The sequence below is a fragment of the Elephantulus edwardii genome, unplaced genomic scaffold, assembly GCF_000299155.1.
Source record: "Elephantulus edwardii isolate Elephantulus edwardi_28Jun2011 unplaced genomic scaffold, EleEdw1.0 scaffold00110, whole genome shotgun sequence".
Taxonomy (NCBI): Eukaryota; Metazoa; Chordata; class Mammalia; order Macroscelidea; family Macroscelididae; genus Elephantulus; species Elephantulus edwardii.
The window spans coordinates 1,402,248-1,423,079 of NW_006399860.1; the positions used below are offsets into that span (position 1 = coordinate 1,402,248).

At 37.7% G+C, this 20,832-nt stretch overlaps 1 protein-coding gene across 1 annotated transcript in view; it reads left to right on the forward strand.

The window, feature by feature from the left end:
• KIF14 (kinesin family member 14) overlaps positions 1 to 17,437 on the forward strand; it is a 71,274-nt gene extending 53,837 nt beyond the window's left edge. Inside the window, exons 22-29 of the mRNA XM_006892114.1 lie at positions 1,593 to 1,687; positions 6,124 to 6,348; positions 6,537 to 6,721; positions 10,282 to 10,440; positions 11,239 to 11,361; positions 15,141 to 15,215; positions 16,161 to 16,299; positions 17,076 to 17,437. Of these exons, the coding sequence (XP_006892176.1) occupies positions 1,593 to 1,687; positions 6,124 to 6,348; positions 6,537 to 6,721; positions 10,282 to 10,440; positions 11,239 to 11,361; positions 15,141 to 15,215; positions 16,161 to 16,299; positions 17,076 to 17,437 (1,363 nt within the window). The remainder of the gene's footprint in view (positions 1 to 1,592; positions 1,688 to 6,123; positions 6,349 to 6,536; positions 6,722 to 10,281; positions 10,441 to 11,238; positions 11,362 to 15,140; positions 15,216 to 16,160; positions 16,300 to 17,075) is intronic.
• Positions 17,438 to 20,832: the final 3,395 nt, after the last annotated feature.

Below are 20,832 nucleotides of genomic sequence, written 5' to 3' on the forward strand. Positions count from 1 at the left end.
TTAAGACTCTATCCTATTGAATGGTGGTAATTCACAACTTAATTTCCCCCAACTTTCAGGGAATCCACTAAAAATGGAAAATATTACATAAAAAAATTTAAAACTTCTTTTTACTATTTCCTAAGATGTTAAAATTACATGTTTCATTTGGTAGAGATATTTTGAGAACTTCTATAATTTAATAGTATCATATTTTTAAAAAATAGTGAATTGCTCTCTGGCAAAGACCTTGTGTATGAAGTTTCAGCCTTGTAAGAATGTTTATGACAGAATTGAAAACTCTGAGAGTGTCGGCAGGTAATGGAAGCACTGACAGACTTAATTATAGAACTGCTCCTAGGCAGTAATATGCCACACTTGTTCTGCAGTACATAGACTGGTTTGGCCATCCATAAATTTTGATATGTAACCCTGACAGTTAAAAGTAAATTTTCACCTGAGGTTAAGTAAAACTCTTTGAAAGGTTCTGACAACATTTTCTTCATTTGAGTTTAAATCCTGTTTAATAGTGCCGAAATAATAAGTTTTCCTAGAGTTATTATTGTACCCTTCCTTTCATCCAGAAGCAAAAAAACTATGATCTTTGTGAATTTTTACTTCCCTTCCTTATCAGTCATATTTCAGTGTTTTTCTTGTAGAAATTCAAGGGGGAAACTACATTTGAAGCACTTAGGCTATTATATATAGGATATTTTTAAGGAATCTTTTTGGGAAATATTCTTTTTCTTTAAGAGGCCAGTAGCAGTAGAGTGATCTGTTAGGAACAAGATTTCAGAAGATTCACTAGATTTATATATGAATCTTGATAATTGATTGAATAGTTTCCATAGCATAATGGAGCCTGGAATTGGATTTTTTTTTTGTTGTTGGAGTCATTTTGTCCATTTTATTGAAGATCTGGAATTGGATTTTTAAAAACTAATAAATGAGTCGAACTGGGGGTGGGGGTGGGGGTGGGGAGAAAAGTGCAACAATGAATGAATGGAATTCCAAAATCTCTGTAGATGTTCATTGAAATTAATAATAATAAGAAAAAATTTAAAAAAACCCAAAAACTGATAAATGAATTGCAGTGTGGAATTGGATTGTTTTTTCGGAGGAACAGGAAGAGTGGGCTGCTTTTTCCAGATGTCATTAGAAACAAAGTAGTGCCACGGCCAGTCACACTCAAGGGAAGGGTCGGAGGCCTGCAGCTAACCAGAAGGTCAGTTGTTCGTTCCCATTTGTGGGAGAAAGATAGGACCATCTGCTTCTGGAAAGATTTACACCCTTAGAGTCCCTGTGAGTGATTCTACTCCATCCTCCAGGGTTACTGTGAGTTGGAATTGCCTCAGAGGCAGCAGGTTATTATAGGCAGAGACAAAGCAGGCAGCAGATGATTGGAGACTGAAGGTAGCATCATTCCCTGCCTGTGCACTGCTACTACGACACCTCACAGTTAAACTTTGTGTGCTGTGTGGCATATATGATGGAAACATTTGCTTGGAAACACATACAGGTATGCTTATTTTTTGTGTGTGAATTCTTAAATATTCTTAATAATGTTATTTAACATGGTAGATAACTACCGATCTTATGATTTCTGTTTCTAGAAGCAGAAGTCTGATGAAGAATAGAAGAATTTCTGGTTGTTTACAAGACATACAGGTCCATCCAGTTCCGATTTTGAATTCATCACATTCATCAGGTATTTCTTCCTTCATCAAACAGATTTTGCTCTGTGACTTTTATTTCATCTCCTAAAAGTTTTCTTTTCCTCTATAAAACAAAGGCTATGGGTGTCTTGCTTCATCTCTTCCTCTTCTAAATATCTATGCTGTCATTTATTTAGTGAAAGAAACTGTAGTACAGTCACACAATGGAAGATTAAAGATCACTGCAAGGTGACCATGAACTTGTGAAAATACTGCAGAACATACATGAATCTCGAACAAATTATGCTGAGTGACATAAGGTAGTCATAAAAGGACATTATACACACCCATGTTTATTGCGGCTTTGTTCACAATAGCAAGGAGTTGGAAACAACCCAAATGCCCATCATCAAACAAATGGATAGAGAAGCTGTGGTATATTCACACAATGGAATACTATGCTGCATTGAAAAACAAGGAACTCATGCAATATTTTTCCAAATGGGCGACCCTGGAGGACATAATGCTGAGTGAAATATCTCAGTCGTAGAAGGACAAATACTGCATGGTGCCACTGCTGTAAAATGGTGCTGATACTAGAATTAGAGTAAGACTGAGAAAAACTGGATAAATTGTGTATACTGCACTGAAACAGATGAGGGGGAGAATAATTTAAAAGCAATGTATGATAGGGTATTATGGTTATCACAAGAGTCCACAATTAAGGTTGTATAGTGGAGTGTACTTGGGAGAGCTGTGGGGGGATTGTGTACCAAAGAAAGAATTTTCCTTTTACTTTTCAAAGAGAGGAGTGAACTGGGGTAGGGGGAGGGGGGCTGAGCATGGAGAAAAGTGCAACATTGAATGAATGGAAATCCAAAGTCTCTGTAAATGTTCATTAAAATTATTAAAATCTAAAAAAAAAGGACATTATAGTGTAAGGGCCACTACTATACAAAGCTAAAGAAAGGATTATACACAAAATTAGTCTTGGAAGATAGGAAAAATGAGAAAGGAGAGAAAAAGGAGTAAAAATTAATAAATAGGTAAGTAGGATAAAGGGGAAAGCAGTACACTATAAAGGCTGATTAGACATAATGAATTAATCAGTGGTAATTAATATTATAAAGCAAAATATCATAAGAATAAAAATGAAAAACCGATATTTATTCAAATTTAAAAAAAAACTAACCCAGAAAAGATTTATCTGTGATAACATAGTTTAGTACTGAGAGCAGGCTATTTTACTAAAGTATCTTTCCAGATAATTAAAGCCTTGTTTTCAAGTGCTACATTTTTTAAAGTTTAATTACTGTAATAAGGTTTAGCAAGAAATATAAGAAGTCTTTTTTCACAGTCTTTAAAAATGGAAGTGAAACCTAATAGACATTGAGTGTGAACCAGTCTGGACAACCATCTGTGAGGGATAGGAAGGTGGATGGGGTGAAGGATGGGGTGAAGGACATACAGCAATTTCTAGCTTTGAGAAATTGTGCCTTAAGTTTTAATTTTAAGAGTCATATTTTAAAATGAGATGTATTGCGGTTTTCTCTAGAATTTTTAATCTTGGGCTTAAGAATGCATTAATATAGTTTATTATGTTCTAAGTAGAGACTATATAATTAAATATTCTTGATGACTATATTATAGTTATTATAATAATTACTGATACTGTTTAATTATTATCTTGGATCAAGATAGCTTTGGGTTTGTAGCTTTTTTTCCCCTCTCCCCAAATTATCTTTGTGCCAGCCTCTTGATGTTCTCATCCTTTGCCTTTATCTTTATTTGTTGTTGTTATGTGCTGTCGAGCCACCTGCAACTCATAGCGACCCTATGTACAACAGCTCTGAAGCCTGCCATGTCCTGATCCAGTCTCATTGACTCTGACACACCTACCTCCTTTGTTCCAGTTACTTTGTCAATCCATCTCATCTGGGGTCTTCCTCTCCCCTGCTGTCCCTCCACCCTTGCAAGCATGATATCCTTCTCTAAGAGCCAGTCCCTCCTGGCCACATGCCCAGGGTATGTGAGATGTAGCTTCAAAATCCTAGCCTCCAAGGAGAAAGTTGGTTTTGTCCTCTCCAAGACAGATCTGCATGTTTTCTTGGCAGTCCTTGGTATGTTCAAGACTCATCTCCAGCACCAAAACTAAAAGACATCAATTCTTCTGTCATCCTTAGTCATTGCTCTGATGCACAGCAAGTAATTGCAAAGATCATGGCCTGGATTAGGTGCACCTCAGTCTTTAGACTTGACATTGTTGCTCTCAGTACTCTGGAGAGGTCCCTGACAGCAGATTTTCCCAGTGCAATTCATCTTTTGATTTCCTGACTGCTGGTGCCAAGAGTGTTGACTCTGAAGCTGAGCAAGCTAAAGCTGTTAACAATCTCAATCTCTTCTCCATTTAACATTGTGCTGCCAGTTGGCCAAGTAGTGAGACTCTTGATCTTCTTGATGTTTAGCTTCAATCAATATTGAAGACTACAGTCCTTGATCTTCTGCAGCAAGTGTTTCAGGTCTTCCTCAGTTTCAGCAAGCAAAATTGTGTCATATGCATAACATAGATTGATGAGTCTTCTTCCAATCCTGATGCCACGTTCTTCCTCATAAAGCCCAGCCTCCTGAATTATTTGTACTGCATATAGATTGAAAAGGTATGGAGACAGGATGCATCCCTGACTCCTTTACTGATTTTGAAGCATGCAATTCTGAAGCAAGCATTCAGCTCTGTTCTGAAGACAAGTATAGGTTTTGCATGAGCATAATCAATTGTTCTGGGATTCCTATTTTCCTCAGGTTTCCTCAAGGATTCCTGTTTTCCACAATTTGTTGTTATCCACACAATCAATGCCTTTGCATAGTCAGTGAAACACAGATAGACATTCCTCTGTTACTCTTTGCTTCTTGCCAAGATCCATCTGACATTTGCAATAATGTCTTTAGTGCCAGGACCTCTGTTCAAACCTAGCTTGTATTTGTGGTGCTGATGTATGTTCCAGTCATATTTGGATAATCTTCAGCAGGATTTTGCTTGCATGTGATCTTAGTGATCTTATTTGATAATTTCTACTCTTTGTTGGAATGGAAATAAATATAGATCTCTTCCAGTCAGTTGGCCAGGTAATTGTCCTCTAGATTTCTTGCCACAACCTGGTGACCACATCCAGCATAGCATCTGTTTGTTGAAACATGTCATTTGGTATTCCATTAATTCCTGGGACCTTTTTTACCCCCCAAGTCCTTCAGAGCAGCCTGCACTTCTTCCTTCTTCTTTATTGCTTCTTGATCATATGCTGCTTCTTGAAATTCTTCCCTATCAGCCAGTTCTTTTTGGTACTCCTTCCATCTTTTTTTAATGCTTCCTGGATCATTCAGTATTCTGTCTATAGCATCCTTAAGTATTGCAACTCGTGGTTTAATTTGTTCTTTAGTTCCTTCAGCTTAAAGAAATGCCAAATGAGTTCATCCTTTTTGATTTTCCAACTCTAGATCCTTGCACATTTCATTACAAGCTGCCCTTTGAAATAGGCTGTGCGTGGCCCAGAAAACTAATCTTGTTAAATGACAGTGGTCATATTCATGTGCTAGCACTCCAGGGTAAAGTTATTTCATAGCTTCTGAATGAACTCTTTCAAGCTCTCCCTTTCTAGGACAGTGTTTGGAGAGTTTTCTAAAAGGCCGTCTTCCCAATTATGTGATGTTAACTTTAGATATTCAACTAGTTGAGTTTGGCCTTCCCCTATTTTGCTTGTAGTAAACCTAGAGATGGAACTACTATAGAAGTAATAATGTTTACACTATTGCTACTTTTCTAGGCTTATAGTACTCGACTGCCATTCTTTTCACCAGTTTATTAGATATTAAAAATCAAAACAAAAACTCCCTGTTGCTGAGTTGATGCTGACTTGTAGTGACCCTATAGGTCAGGTCAGAATAGAATTGCCTCATAAGGTTTCAAATCTGTAAATCTTTATGGAGATAGATTACCACATCTTTCTCCCTTGGAGCATCTGATATGTTAACACTGCTGGTCTTTTGATTAGCAGCCGAGGATGTGAGGGCTATCTGGCTGCTACATCTGTCAGCCCATTGATCGCGAGGGTTGATTCACAGCCAAGCACTTAACGATGATGCCACCAAGACTCCTTTAGTAGGCTTTATAGGAGATTAATTCTACCAGAAAGTAAATAAAGGCAGTTAAACCCTTGGCAACATGAGTTTTAAATTTTATCAATATTGTCGAAAAGCACCTGTTAAACTTGTGGAATGTTGCTGTTGAGAGGCTAATTGAGTTCTTTATAGGGCTATGTTTTCATGTTAACATAAGTGAAAATATTAGAAATAAGACTGTATTGAAGTCAAAATGACCTATTTTCCGTTTATTGACGAGTGATTCTCTATTATACTTACTAGTTGGAGTGCAGTGTTTGAAAGAGAGAATTGTGCCTGAAAGCTAAGCTTACATGACCATTTTCTATTGATATAGGCTTAATAGAAAAATCAAGTACACTTTACTCAAATTCAGCAGAGTCATTTCTACTTGGAATTTGCAAAGAATCGATTGGCTCATCATTAGATTTTCTTGGCCAGAGTTATGATGAAGACAAATCTATGGCAGACAGTCTAATTAGTAACTTCCTCAAAATATGTAATGGCGTCCTTGCCATTTCCAAAGCTCATGAAGAACAAGATGAAGAAAGCCATGATAACTGTAAGTAGACTTGCTGTTTTTATTAACTCATGTGAGTGATGTTTTCTGCATGTAACGTTTTGACCACAATGACTCTGTTACATCTTGGATGCATGTTTTGGGTTATATTTAATACCTCTTAATGGTATTTGCACATGAGTTCTTTTATCTGTTTTTATGTCTTCTGATGATTGTCGTTATTTTTTCAGTGTTCTCTTCTGATCGAGCAGCACAGTCACTTACTATCCAGACAGCCTGTGCTTTTGAGCAGCTTGTGGTGCTAACCAGACACTGGCTGAATGATTTCCTACATGGCACGAGCACAGCAAGACCTGAGGATGAACTGAAACAAGAAATTAAGAAACTGGGTGGCTACTTACAGCTGTTTTTACAGGTAAATTGATTTGCTGATAATCATATGAGGAATTCATTGGCTCATCAAGAATTTATTGACTTCCTACTGTCTGCCTCTTCCCTGCATGATCTATATTAGACGGAGAGAATTTTTAGAAGTCCTTTTTCTGTTTTGAAATTCTGAGACTTGTGGGCATTTAGAATTGATTTATTGAACCAAGACTTACATGGCTTCCCATAAATAGATGTTTTTCTATTAGTTCTAAAGGATTTACAAATATTTTAACTCATTCAATCCTCTTAACAACCCTAGAGGTGAGTATTATTAAGGGAGCTCTGGTAGTGTAGTCCATAAGCAGTTGTGCTGCAACGCAGAGGCACACAGTTTGAATCCATCAGTTGCTCCTCAGCAGATAGACAGACATACAATCTTCTCTCATGCATTTGACAGCCTCCAAAAGCCCTCTGGAGGGTCAGCTGTGGTGTTATGGTTAACATCATTTTATTGATGGGAAAATGAAAACAAAAAGGGGATAAGTAGCCTGTCCAAAGTCATGTAACTATTGAGCAGTAAATCAGGGCCAACACAATCCTGGGCCCAGAGCCCATGCTCTTTACCTTTGTACTGTGCAGGCCTTCAATTAGGGTATAGGGAAGAGAGACAAAGCTTTGTTCTGGTTATACGAGGAGCATCAGCTCAGGCTGGAATAGTTAAAGGCTTGCTGATACAGAGGCAAAGAAAGTTATTTTCCTCATTTGTATTTCTCATTTTTGGTCTGGCTATGAGTAATGAGTAAGAAAGGAACTTACTTTTCTGTGACGTAAAATCTGAAAATAGGCATTAATAGTCTTGCTGCACAAAGTCTTTAGGACCCAGGCTTTTTCCAGGCTCCCCCCCACCGCCGTGGCTAATAGCACCCCCACACACCCCCCCTCCCCTGCCGTAGCTAATAGCTCTCTCTGAATTCAACAGGATAGAAGATGTGAAAAGAAAGAAAGGATCATTCCCTCCTTTGATGGAAGATTCTATAACTTGCCACGTGACACTTGTGTTTATATATCATCGGCCAGAATTGCATCACATGATAATGTCTAGTTGTAATTATTTTGGGATAGTATAGTTTTTATTCTAAGAAACTGTGCTCCAAAACTTTAAAAATAAATCAAGAGTTCTGTTACTAGACTCTCATTTAATTTGGATATACAATCACCAATCATGAAAAGAACAGTCCAGAAAGTCATGTTGTTCTGGGCAAATCTGTTGTAACAAAACTCTTTAAAGTGGTAAAGAGCAGAGATGTCACTTTAAAAACTAAAAGAGGCAGGCTCTTCTAGAGAGCAGAGGTGGAGAACCAAAAATTAAGGCTGTGACATAGACTTCAGTCTGGAGAAGGAAGTTAGTTGAAAGATGGTCTGTGGTAGAAACATAAGAGTGAAGTGTATGCTTCGCTTTGCTGTCAGATTTTAAAGGCTGTACCACGAACAGTTGCCGTACAGTCGATCCTGATTCATGAGTAGAACTGCTTAATAGGGTTCTCAGTAGCTGATTTTCAGAAGTTCATCTTGAGGCTAGTCTACTGAAGTATATTTATGTGGGCTCTTGAACATCCAACCTTTTCATTAGCAATCAAGTATACTGCTCAGAGCCTCAGCTGTAGTAGAACCCATGAAAATAAAACCACTAGATGTGGAATTTGGAAGACCAGTGTTTGAACATAAAGCTGAATTAGTTTTCAACTAGAAAATAAAGATATAGCAATGCTGACAGTGACTAAGGATGATAGAAGAAGAATCGACGTCTTTGAGTTGTGATGCTAGACAAGAGTATTGAATATACCATGAACTGCCAAGAGAACAAACAGGGCTGTCCTGGAGAGGGTGAAACCAGGCTACTCCTTGGAGACAAGATTCTGAAGCTCTGTCTCACATACTTTGGGCATGTTGCCAGGGGGCCAGTCCTTAGAGAAGGACATCATGCTTGGAAGAGTGGAGGTACAGCCCAAGAGAGGAAGACCCTGGATCAGATGAATTGACTCGGAGACTGGGGTTTGGGGTAGATGTGTCAGAGACAAAAGTTTGGCTCAAGATAGAGCAGAGTTCAGAGCTGTTGTACATAGGGGCGCTATGAGTTGCAAGTGACTCAATGACACATACCAACCAACCACCACCATCATCTGGCAGGGTTGCTGTGAAAATCGGATGAGTTAATGTTGAATCTGCTCTTCGTAGGGCTACAATGAATCATAATCAATGCCTCAGCATATAACAATAGCTAGAGTAACTAGTGTATAGTTTCATTTCCTCTTTCTATTTGGTAAGAACACTTTATATTTAATTACTGGATCTCTACCCAAAGCCCAATGAGAAATATTTATATAAGGAATCAAAGGATTTCAAGATAAAGTTAAGCTGAATTCAGGAGAGATTTACATAGTTAGGCAGGATTTAACTGATTGTAGTTTCCACTTATGTATGATTTGGCAATGTTTGCCTTGTAACAACCAACACTGGCCTACCATTGTCCTTATGATTTTCTGCTGTCAAGGATCTATCCAAGTGGACCTATCCAAGGATGCCAATTTAGAGACTAAGGTGTGCCTGCGCCAAGCCTCACTATTTTCAGTTGCTTCTGTGCACCTGAAAGTTGGACAGATGAATAAGGAAGACAGAAAAATTGGTACCTTTGGATTGTGGTGTTGGAGAAAATACTGTATATCTCATGGACTGTCAAAGTAACGAACAAATCTGTCTTGAAGAAAGTGCAACCAGAATGTTTCTAGAGGCAAGGATAATGAAACTTCATTTCACTTACTTTGGGCATATTTTCAGGAGGAATAAGCCCCTGCCAAGAGACATCAGACTTGCAAAGGTAGAGGGTCGACAAGAGAGGAAGATGCATTATGAGATGGATTGATGCGGCAACTATCGCAGTGGGCTTGAACATGAAAGAGATGATGAGGATGGTGTAAGATAGGGCCAGGTTCAGATCTATTGTTCATAGAGTCGCTGGGAGGCACACTGGACTGGATGGCATCTGGCACCAACCTTGTAGCAACACAAATAGCATATTCCAGAAAGCAGGCCAGGATAAGTACTGTGAAGAGCCATTAATGTGTCAGGTAACTTAGAGAAGAAAATCTTAGGCATTTTCCCTGCCTCCTGGCTATCAACTTTGGTGTACACATGAAAAACCTTTTGGTTGGGGAAGTTCCCCCCCTTCTCCATCTATGCTTATAAAATTAAAATATTTTTACTAAACATCTCTTGAATAATTAGGATATGAAAACTTAAAAGGCAAAAGAGTCATTACAACTTTTTTCTTTGATATTCACTTGTCAATTCTGTATTCTATCTAGTAAGTTGCTTGCTTGCCTTCTGTATCCTATTAGTGTGGAAAGTCTTTGAGAGTAGACTATCCTTCATTCTGTTACCTTTAATAGCTATGAGGTTGCCTGCTTTATAGTCCTGACTGAGACTTTTATGAAGTGTGGCCACTATATGAAAGAATGCAGAGTGTATTTTTTTCTGATTGTGTTTGTCTTTTCTAACGTCCTTTGTAATCTCATGTATCTGATATACTGGTTCATTTTTATCTTACAGGGATGTTGTTCAGATATTTCATCAATGGTAAAAGAGGCTCAAAAGAAAGTGCTTCAAGTTGTACGGCAGGCTGTAAAGTATGTGGGACAGCTAGCAGTTTTGAAAGGGAACAAGATCCATTTTCTGGACAACATTCCCAGCCAGGCTGTCAGTCTCCAGGTAATTTTACAAGCCTTCTCCTGAGGAACAGCAGAGGTTTCTGATAGTAGTTCAATTCACCAGACTTGACAGGTTCTTTTTTTTGTTTCTCAAAATAGCATGTGAATCTAATAGTTGGGCAGTTAAGATTTAAAACCATTTCCTTCTAGCTGCTCAGATGTACCAGATGATTTTAGAACTCTCTTTAATCAAGGAAGTAAAAAATGGATAATGGCAGTCCATGAGCAATAGAAGATTAGCTCAGGCAGTCAGCACACAAATTCTGATTCTAGAAGATGAATATATGATACTGTACATATTTGTGTTATTAAAAATATAATAATATAAAAGAATGTGTAACTGTTCTATCCACAGAGTGTCCTACCTAAGATGATGAATATTTTTTACAACATGCTGAATGTGAAATCAGGAGCTCTGGTGGTGTACCTAGCCCCTAACCAAAAGGTGAATGGTGTGAACCACCGCTGCTCCGCAGAAGAAAGATGTGGCAATCTGCTTCTGTAAAGATTACTGCCTTGGCAGCCCTGGGGCGCTCACACCTGGTTCTGTAGGGCTGCTGTGAGTTGGAATTAACTCAACAGCAACACATTTTGGTTTTCATATGTGGAATATTAAAATATAGATGCACTAAGTTGCTCTCCTTAGAGACTCTTAGTTCTGATTCCAGCTATAGCTGAACTTTGTGAACTTGGAATGCATTATGGTTCTAAATTTAGTGGAAATTTTATCTTAGTTATTTGATAATTAAAGAAATATTAGGGCAGAATTTGCCTACTAATGCTTAAAAACTCCTTCTAGGATGAAATTACAGATGCAATTTACGAGGGTGTTGACTTGGGAATGAAGAGTCTCTTGGATTCTGGACTGGAAGAAACAAAAGCCCTTCAGCATGAACTCTCCAGGCAGTGTGCAGAAAATGAGGTAAGATGAGTGAGTGAAAGAATGTTGTACTAGCTACTACACAGGGCTGATTTTGTAAAAATAACTTAACTCCCAAACAGTAGTGCAGCTTAATTAGCAAAAACTATGTGCCCTGAACACTGCTCTTTGAAGGAAATATTTATATGGGATCAAATTGACAGTAGCTCAAAATACAAGACAGGAACCTTAGAGAGCAGTGAATTTGTGTTGGTTAACTATTCCAGGAAAAATTCAAAAGGACAGTGAAAATGGTTGTGTAACTCAAAGAATACAGTTCGTGTCAAGGAATTGTACATGTAGAAATTGTTGAATTGGTGTGTTTCCAACAAAAAGAACTACATTTATTTTTTTTTTTAATGGGACAAAAAAAACACCCGAAAGCATTATTTAACTCAATGAATTAGAGAAATTTTAACGTTTTTCTATTTTGCGTTATTACTTTTTCTGGAAGATAAGCTGATGATATCATGACACAGTCTCACGTTAGCCTTACGTTAACTGCACATTTTGTTAGTATTTTGCGAATTCCTGTCACAGAACTCAGCCTGGATCAGTTCCTAAACAGAGTTGGATGACAGAGTGTGGGATGTGCTGGTGACACCTAGTGTTCACTGTTGTAATTTTCTGGCTTTTCTTTCTGGTGAGCTCTGGTGGCCTCGTCCGCAGGGAGTGGTGCAGCTAACCGTAAGGTGGACTTCTCGGGCAGTTCATTTCCACCAGCAACTCCAAGGGAGAAAGATGAGCAGTTTCCTCCTGTGTGATTCCAGACGCCAAACCCGCCTGGAGGCTCAGCTCCCATTGGTTCGAACTTGACTGCTGTGGGTTTTTAAGCTATTTCTTTAGGTCTGTACTTTCCCACCTAGGAATGGAAACTAACACTTTTTTTAAAAAAAATCTCAAATTTTCAACTGAATATGTTAACAGGGTATTGAACCAGTGATGGATTGAGTAATTTGAGTATGCCGCCTTCCCACTGCCCTGGCAAACTTGCACTGCAGTACTGTCTTACAGGTGGACCTTGACACTAGAAACCTGGGCTTAAAATGTGGCTTAATCACTTTCCTGCTTTCATTTGCCAAGTTACTTGACCCTCTATTTTTTTATTTGACACCTATAATAATACCTGTTCTGCTGGCCCTCATGAACTATTCATTGAATAATTTGCCTCGACAATTGGTAGATTAGGTGCTTTGCATAAAATATGGGTGAACCCGATAATTTTACAAGCTAGGAGTTACTGTTATTTCAGTGACTTTTGAGAGTTGGAGTACCTTGCCCAGTTACCAATAATAAAGCCCTAGACCATTATTTTTTTATTCTCTGTGTCTGACTCCAGGGCCCCTGTTGGTGCTGTGGATTAAGTGTTGGGTTGGAAACCATAAAGCCTGGAGTTTGAGTCCCCCAGTGATCATGAGGGAGAAAGATGAGGCAGTCTGCTTCCAGATTTAAAATCTTGAGAATCCACTGAGGCAGTTTTCCTCTGTCCTGCAGGGCCAACTGTCGGAATCACCTCTACTACAGTGGGTTTGGTGGGTTGTCATACTCCAAATTCATCATGTTACATAAGTGGAGTTTGTAAATCATTGCTCATGCTTTAATTATTTTTTTTTTCTCTTGAGCATAATAGTAAGTGGAGTGTGGATACTGGGAAAATGAAATGTCAGATATTGTAACAGTGGATTTCAGATCCTTTTCTATTCTACAATTTCATTATAATCAGTTGTTAACAGCCATCTCTTACCATCTTCATTTCTCTTGCTGGGGGCAGAGATTTAATCTGAGTGGCACAGTGACATTTAGCTTCTTGAACTCATTCCTACCAGGAATTCAGCTCATCTAAGTATGCATTCATTCATCTAGGAAAGCAGACGTGGCTTCATCCCTCTGAGAAGCTGTTTCCAGGAAGGCATAGAATACCTTTGACTTAATTTTCCCCTCCTCTTTTCATTTTAGGGAAACCTTGGCATTAACGTACGTACCGTCACCTTAACCGTAGAGAAATTTTCCATGAAAGCCAGTGGGGTTTTCCATGTCTTTCCCCTGACTATTGGGTTATATAGATTTCTCTCTGTCCAGGATAACTGCTCTCCATAGTTGGGAAAAGAAATAGAACATTAAGTTGCTCTCCTGCTTCCTTACACACTTACCTGAGCCTCACTTGTTCCATTTTAAAAATGGGAGATGATCATGAAATTGTCTTGAGGATCATAGGCTATTAAGAAACAATGTGTATGAAAATACTGAAGATAGTACCTGGTAAACCTCTTGTTGCTCACTTGCTTTTTTTCTTTATGGGTATCTGCCTCTTCTACTCTGTAGATTTTTTTTTTTAACCTAAAAACCTATTTTAAAGGAGTTCATGCTTTCACTAAGACAAAAATTGACATAATGCTGTTTTGGTAGATATTTGCACTCTAGAACATAACTGAGGAGAGGGGCACACTGGACTATTATTAGAGTTCATACATATCACCACTGCCATCTCAGACTTGGTTTTGCTGCATCGTTTCTCACTGAAACACCTCATCTGTCATTAGTTGTAATGCAGAATTTCTGCTGTAAATGCACAAGAGCACAGAGAAAATGAATGGAAATGGAGATGTGTGTGATTATGCCTTGTAAGTTGTAAAAGCAGTGTACTAATGTTAGCTTTGGTATTATTTCAGGAAATTAAAAGGAAAGTCTTGTTTTGTATGCAGCTTAGCTTACCTCCTCCTCCTTTCACCCTCCTTTCACTCATTTTCTTTCTACTGTATGCCATAGCTGTACTCTTGTTCATGGTGGGTTGGTAGCTTGTCCTAATCATAAACTCTTAAAATTCTACAGAAAGAAAAAGAATACCCCAAAATTAGAAAACAGACTCAAACATAAGTAATGAGAGGTTACAGTTTTAAACCTGGAGTGAAGGGGAAAAGAATAATAATTTGGATATTCATATCTGAGCACATAGAGGAAAGTTGTGTTAGACCTAGGAAGAACACTGTTAAGATCAGTTAAATAAGTGACAGGATCTCCTGGTAAAAATTAAGCAAGAAAGCACTGTAGGGGGCAGCATTGAGCAGTACAAGTAAAACCTTAGCTCTTAGTGGTTTTCACCCTGGCTGAGTCTGAGGTGTCAGGACTCAAGGTCAGACACCAACCAACCTGTGCTGAATCTGCCCCCTTATTTGTAAACTGAGGAGAATAGCAAATGTAGTTACTGAGTTACATAATAAGATGTACGTAAATTTCCTAAAGTATAATATTTGTTTTGATAAATTTATTACCCCACTCCCTTCCAAACAGAAGATATAGAAATTCCATTTCTGTAAATATTTCAATCCTGTGTATATTTAAGGGACCTCTGGTGGCCTAGTGGTAAGAAACTGCACTGCAATCCCAAAGGCACGAGGTTCGAATCCACCAGCTGTTCCATGGAAGAAGCGTGGACAGTCTCCTCCTGTGTGATTTACTGTCTCTGAAAACCTGCTTAAAGGGTCAGCTATGGGTTGGTTCCAAGTCAGTGATACTTAAAAACATACATATTAATATGTCAAATCCTATTATAAAAGTGAACATTGGGAAACTACCTTTATTTAAGATGGAATTGTATAATTTATTTTGAAAGCAATTCTGCTTATATGATTTTGTTATTCTTGAGCTATTTAATTACAGTTTCAGATATATAACCTTAGTCTTCTGACTTTTACGTTATAATTCTTTCCTTTTATCTAAGCCCATGTAATTTTAGGAGTTTTATACTTACAATTGATTGTTTATATGTTTAACCTTTCCTATAGGTTACCAAACAGATGAAAGCTGATGCCATGGGATTGACTAAATCTCTTGAAAATGTCTTTACTGAATGGACAGTGGTAAGAAGAGAAGCTTTACATGGTTTTTAACTTTCATTTTCTTTTGTATATTTTATTTTGTTTCTATTCCTTTTTTATCCTTAGGTAGAGACTCTTGTGCCGTCTTAATTGAAACATATATAGTAATTTGCTAGCTATTTCCTCTTGGATATTGTAACTTACCTTAAAGTAAAGGGTAAGAGATTATATAGAAATTGACAAATATGTTTTATCTGCTTCTCACATCTACTGGCTTAGTTACTGTGATTATAGTGCTTGGATAGTCATTGTAGCCTGCAATTAAACTGTACTTCATAATCAGCTCAAAGATCTTAAAATGGAATTGAATTAGACAAATTCTTTTATTCTCACATCATGGGAGATAGAAGAATGTATACCTTTTACCATTGAGTCATTCCTGGCCCAGCATCCCTACAGGACAGAGTCGGCCTGCTCCATCAGGTTTCTAAGGTCCTAATCTTTCCCCACAGAGTGGATAGCAGGTTTGAATGATGGACCTTTTAGTTAAACCCTTAACCACTGCATTGCCATGGCTCCTGGATATGTAAATGATATATGATCAGTGTTGTAAGTAGAAGAATAATTTCTATGACTAAAAATTTATTTTAATAACTTAGAGATGTTATGAAGATGAACTCTTAAAAAGTTATTAATAAGAATTTCTCTTTTTAATAATGAATAGTAAATGCTACTGATGTTTCATTTTCATGTCATCAGTAAGACTTTGATTTAAAATTAATTGAAAATTCTTATTTCTTTTGAAAAGAAATACATTTGTCTTACATTTGTTAATACATTTGTCTTGTTTGTTGGAATAAAGTTAAGCATGGGAAAGGAAATCCAAGCTCACTATCTTAAAGATAAAATTCTGACTATATTAAATCATTTTAACTAAGCCTTGTTGTCATGTAGCCTCCTATGTAATTTAAATATTTATTCACATAGAAAAGTTTCCGAATTCAAGGACGACAAGAAAACCCTGGATATCAAGATCTGAAGAAGGTGCTTGATCTTGTCCCAGAATTCTTGAAGTTAAAACATTGCCTAGAACAAACTGTTCAAATGACTATTTCTGCCTTGAGAGGTATGTATTCAAGTTGAATTTATAGTCAATCAGAATTGTATGTTTTAAGAAGTCTACACATTCTTCGCTTTCATATCTAGTCTTAAGTCTTTTACTGAAGCCTAACTAATGCATCTTCATTGACTTAACTTTTCAATATAGGAATCTGACAAACTTGGCTCCTCTCTTACTGACCTGGTTAGTTTCCAAAGAGCAGATCATCAAGCAAAAATTAGCATTAAGCCAAAATGAAAGTTAATCATATGAGATCACAAACTAGAGGATGGCTGCACCATTACATAACCACCCAACCCCTGAGAATCATGGCCCAGCCCCGCTGACACATAACCTTAAACCTTAATCATTGTTGCCCACATTAAGTAGTACCATACATGTGTCATTAATGTGCATAATAGATAGTAGATTTTTTATTGTTTCATAACTGCGAAATGCTAGGTAAATAGATAGTTGATAAGTGAAGAATAGGTGTAATTAAGTTCCGTCCATACATATCTGGGTGTCCTGGTGGAGCTCTGGTGGCATAGGCTGTAGGGAGGTGCACCGCTAACCCGGAGGCTGCACCTCTCGGCCACTTTTAATCCACCGGTGACTCCACAGAAAGAAGGGGGGCAGTCTCCTCTTGTGTAGTTTGCAGCCTCTGAAAACCCTCTGCAGGTCCAGCTGTGAGTTGGTTTGTACTCAATAGCAATGAGTTGAGCTGAGAATCATATAGTGGTAATAAATACCTGACAGAAACAGGTAGGGTTCATTCACTTTTTCCTCTTCTTTTTGCATAGGATCCCACAGTGACGTAAACCTGCTCAAGAGTTGTGTTGAAAGTATTTGCAGCGTGGTCAGTGATTTTCAGAATTACTTCAGTTTACACTCTACTTCTGTCAACAGCAAGGGGAAGCGAATACCTCCAGTTGACTCCAGGGAGATAGAATCTCTCACCACGTCGCTCCTCTTAGGTTTTGAATCAGAAGATAGACTAAATTTGTTGAAACCCCAGGCAACTTATAATCAAAGTACTGGAGAAGAACAGCTTAAATCAAGTAGGACTGAAGCCAGTAGGGAAAAAGGTGTACCAAAGCGAGTCTTTGAACTTGCTGAACTGCACCATCTTCAAGCACCTGGAAATAAGGCACATGGATCTTAACATTGTTCTGGCTACAATGACCTGAGCTCATTTACGGTCTCGCCCCCAAAAAAGAAAGAAATAACATTTTATCATAATACCAAAAGCCAGTTTTCAGTAGGCAAGTCAAATCCTGCAGGTGGAAAGATCAGTTCTTTAAAAGCAATATTGCCCAACAGGCAGTGCTCACCATCACCCTGCAAGATTACTAGGATTCATTTGCAGATTACTCATATTCTCAAATTAAGTTAAAATGTTAAACTATTGCCTTAATTTGATCCTACAAAACAGAACTCCATTACTTCATTGTAGATACCAATTTGTGTGTGTGTGTGTGTGTTTGATTTTTTAAAACTGTGCAACACAGTAAGGATCTCAAGTTTTTATCAAATCGTCTTCCCGACTTTCCATGGCACATTGTGAACAAATAAGTATCATCAAGACGCAGTCTCTGATGTCCTGAGCCCGATCCACAGCTGAGTGTGATCTAGGCAATAATGACTGGTTTTTAAATTTTATTCATAAAACCCCCATCGTAAGACATAGGTAGCATGTATACTAGCCCGCTGGTACTCATATTTCAGTAGCCGCTTATAATCTGAAAAGAATGATATTTACATACAGACCTTTAAATAAACTATTTAAAATGACAGACAGTTGCCTTTTTATGCAAAGTTTGAGATTTGACGATGAAAGAAAAGCTGCCTTGGTTAAACTTGTCTTGACGATTCTGCTCTCATCCCAGTTATCTACCAGAGGGGAGAAGGAATAGGCACAAATTAAACTGATCAAATTCCACTGATGAGCAAACATTACTTACAAACAGACTAGTGGACTAACCAGAGGCTAACATATCAATGTTAAAGATTAACCTGTAAAACTCAAGGCCATGAGAAACTAGAGAAACGATAGTCATTCCTTTGGTTCTTAAATGTCTAATTTCATCCTGTTGTCACAATTTTGGTTAACATGCTACATATTGAGAAACTTCCTAAATGCACATTCAGATACTTTCAAATAAGGACTCCCTATGCTAATAGTACCCAGTGGAAGGTTACCAATATACATGGGCCTCTTTAAGCTTGTTTCTTGCTTTCTACATTCTGGTCATTGTAGCCAGAACAATGAAGATCAATCCATGTGCCTTATTTCCAGATGCTTGGAAATGGTACAGCTCAGCAAGTTTCCTTTTATTGTCTTTTTTTTTTTGCATTTAAACTTATTCTTTCTGAAGTTCTTCATTGCATTTTCGATAATCAATGCTCTACCAAAGGTGCTTTTATTATCAGGTTTTGTGAAATAGCTGTACATGATAAGGATTTCTCCTGAAGGTTGCACTTCTTTCAAGAACTTCCTGCGGTATCAAAATGATAATTTTCATCATAATGTTCAATATTTAATCCTTATTTTCTCCTTTTAAAAGTCATGACTTGGTCAGAAACTTTTTAGTGCCTTTGTAAACTTTTATGTATATATATTTATACTCTTAAGTAAATTGTTATACTGTATTTGAATGAATGGTAAAATTTCTTTGCTATTAGTATCATGTGTCCTAATAAAAAAATGCCTTCATTAAAAGTGGTCCACATCAGAATTGTTTCTTAGTCTAAAGGTTTGTTTTTTTTAATTGAGATTTTTATTTACTTCATTATTGACACAAAATTGTTTTAAAAGCTCTGTTTGCCTCTTTGCTTTTCTTCTTTCTTTCCTCTGGTGGGAGAGGGACCAGTGTTGCACCTTAGGTGGGCACTCACAAACTTTATTTTCCTTTTAAAAATATTTTATATTGGTTTGCATACAAAATGAATATGCATTGTGTTTCACATACTCTTTCATTCACGAGTGTTTCATACTATAAAAATAGCAAGGGCTAAGTAAGGACAGCCCTATCCGACCTTTACCAACTCCACAAAGGGCAGCTGTTGTTGTTAATGGCATCAGCAACACAAAACCAATTCCCGTGAGGTGAAACATGTTCCCCACACTCCCACACCTCTTCCTACTCATCTCAACACTAATCTTAGTGCTTTACTGGGCTCAAAATCTGATACAATAGCTCAGAGACCACAGAACCATATCGGGGAAGTTGAAAGGCTGTACGTTAGATTGGAAGCTAGATTGAACCACTAAAGTCAGGACAGCTTCTGCAGTCAAGGTTGTGTCATCTGCATAACCCAGGTTTTGATGAGTCTTTCTCTAGTCCTGATACTATATTCTTTTTCACATCATTCACCTTCTCTAATGATTTGCTCAGTGTACAGATTCAATAGATACAACCCTGATACACACCTTTCCTGAATTTAAACATTTCCAGTATTCCCTTGTTATGTTCCGTGCTGATGTACTGATCCAGCCATTGTTTAATCATCTTCAGCAAAATTTTCTTTTCTACGTGCTGTTAGAGCACCTTTTTTCTCTTCCTGTCAGTTGATGAGGTGACTGTCTTCCAAATATCTTGGCATCAGTTGATGAGGATATCCTGAGCTTTTTCTGTTAGTAGTGCTATATCATAATTGTCCATTTGTGACTGACTGACTTCACTCAACATAATTTGTTCTAAATTCATCCATGTTGTGAAGTATTTTACAAATTACTGATTTGTGTTTGTGTGCATGAAGCATAACACTCCATTGTGTGAACATACCAGTTTCTTTAGCTGTCTATCTTTTGATACTGATACATGGGTTGTTTCCAACTCTTTGTTATTATAAATAATGCTACATTAAACGTGTGTGTGAGAACGTTGGTTGGTGTTGCAGCTTTTATTTATTTGGTGCCTATGCCTAGTTTGATAATTACATATAGAGATATAACCATCACCCAAAACATTTCTATCACTATAGAAAGTATTTATTTTTGCAATTTGACCTTTAAAAATTTTTTCATTTTAATTTTTTTCTACTAGTTTATTTACAAAATTCGAATATAAATTCAAACAAATTCTTTCAATTTCCCTCACCAACCCACCCATCAAATTGTACAACCCGATGATTAATCACCCCTTCCCCCTGCACATCCACATCCCTCTGCTTCCAGCCTCTCCCACCTCTCCTGGATCCTTATACTCATTCTAGTCACCACCAGATCTGGAGTGGGTAATTTGCACACCTGCTGCCTACAATAACAGTTATATACAGTATTTATCCTTGTGGGACTGAGTTAGTTCACTCAGCATAATGCTCTCTAGTCCCTCCCCAGTTAGGTAATAATTTACAAAGTTATTCCTCCTACGTACTGCATAGTATTCCATCATGTTAATGTACCATAATTTCTCAATTCCATATGACCCAGCTATTCTACTACTTGGAATATTCCCTGAGAAAACGAGAACTGAGGCACAAACAGATTTGTACACCAATATTCATAGCAGCATTATTCACCATCGCAAGTACATGGAAACAGCTCAGATGTCCGGT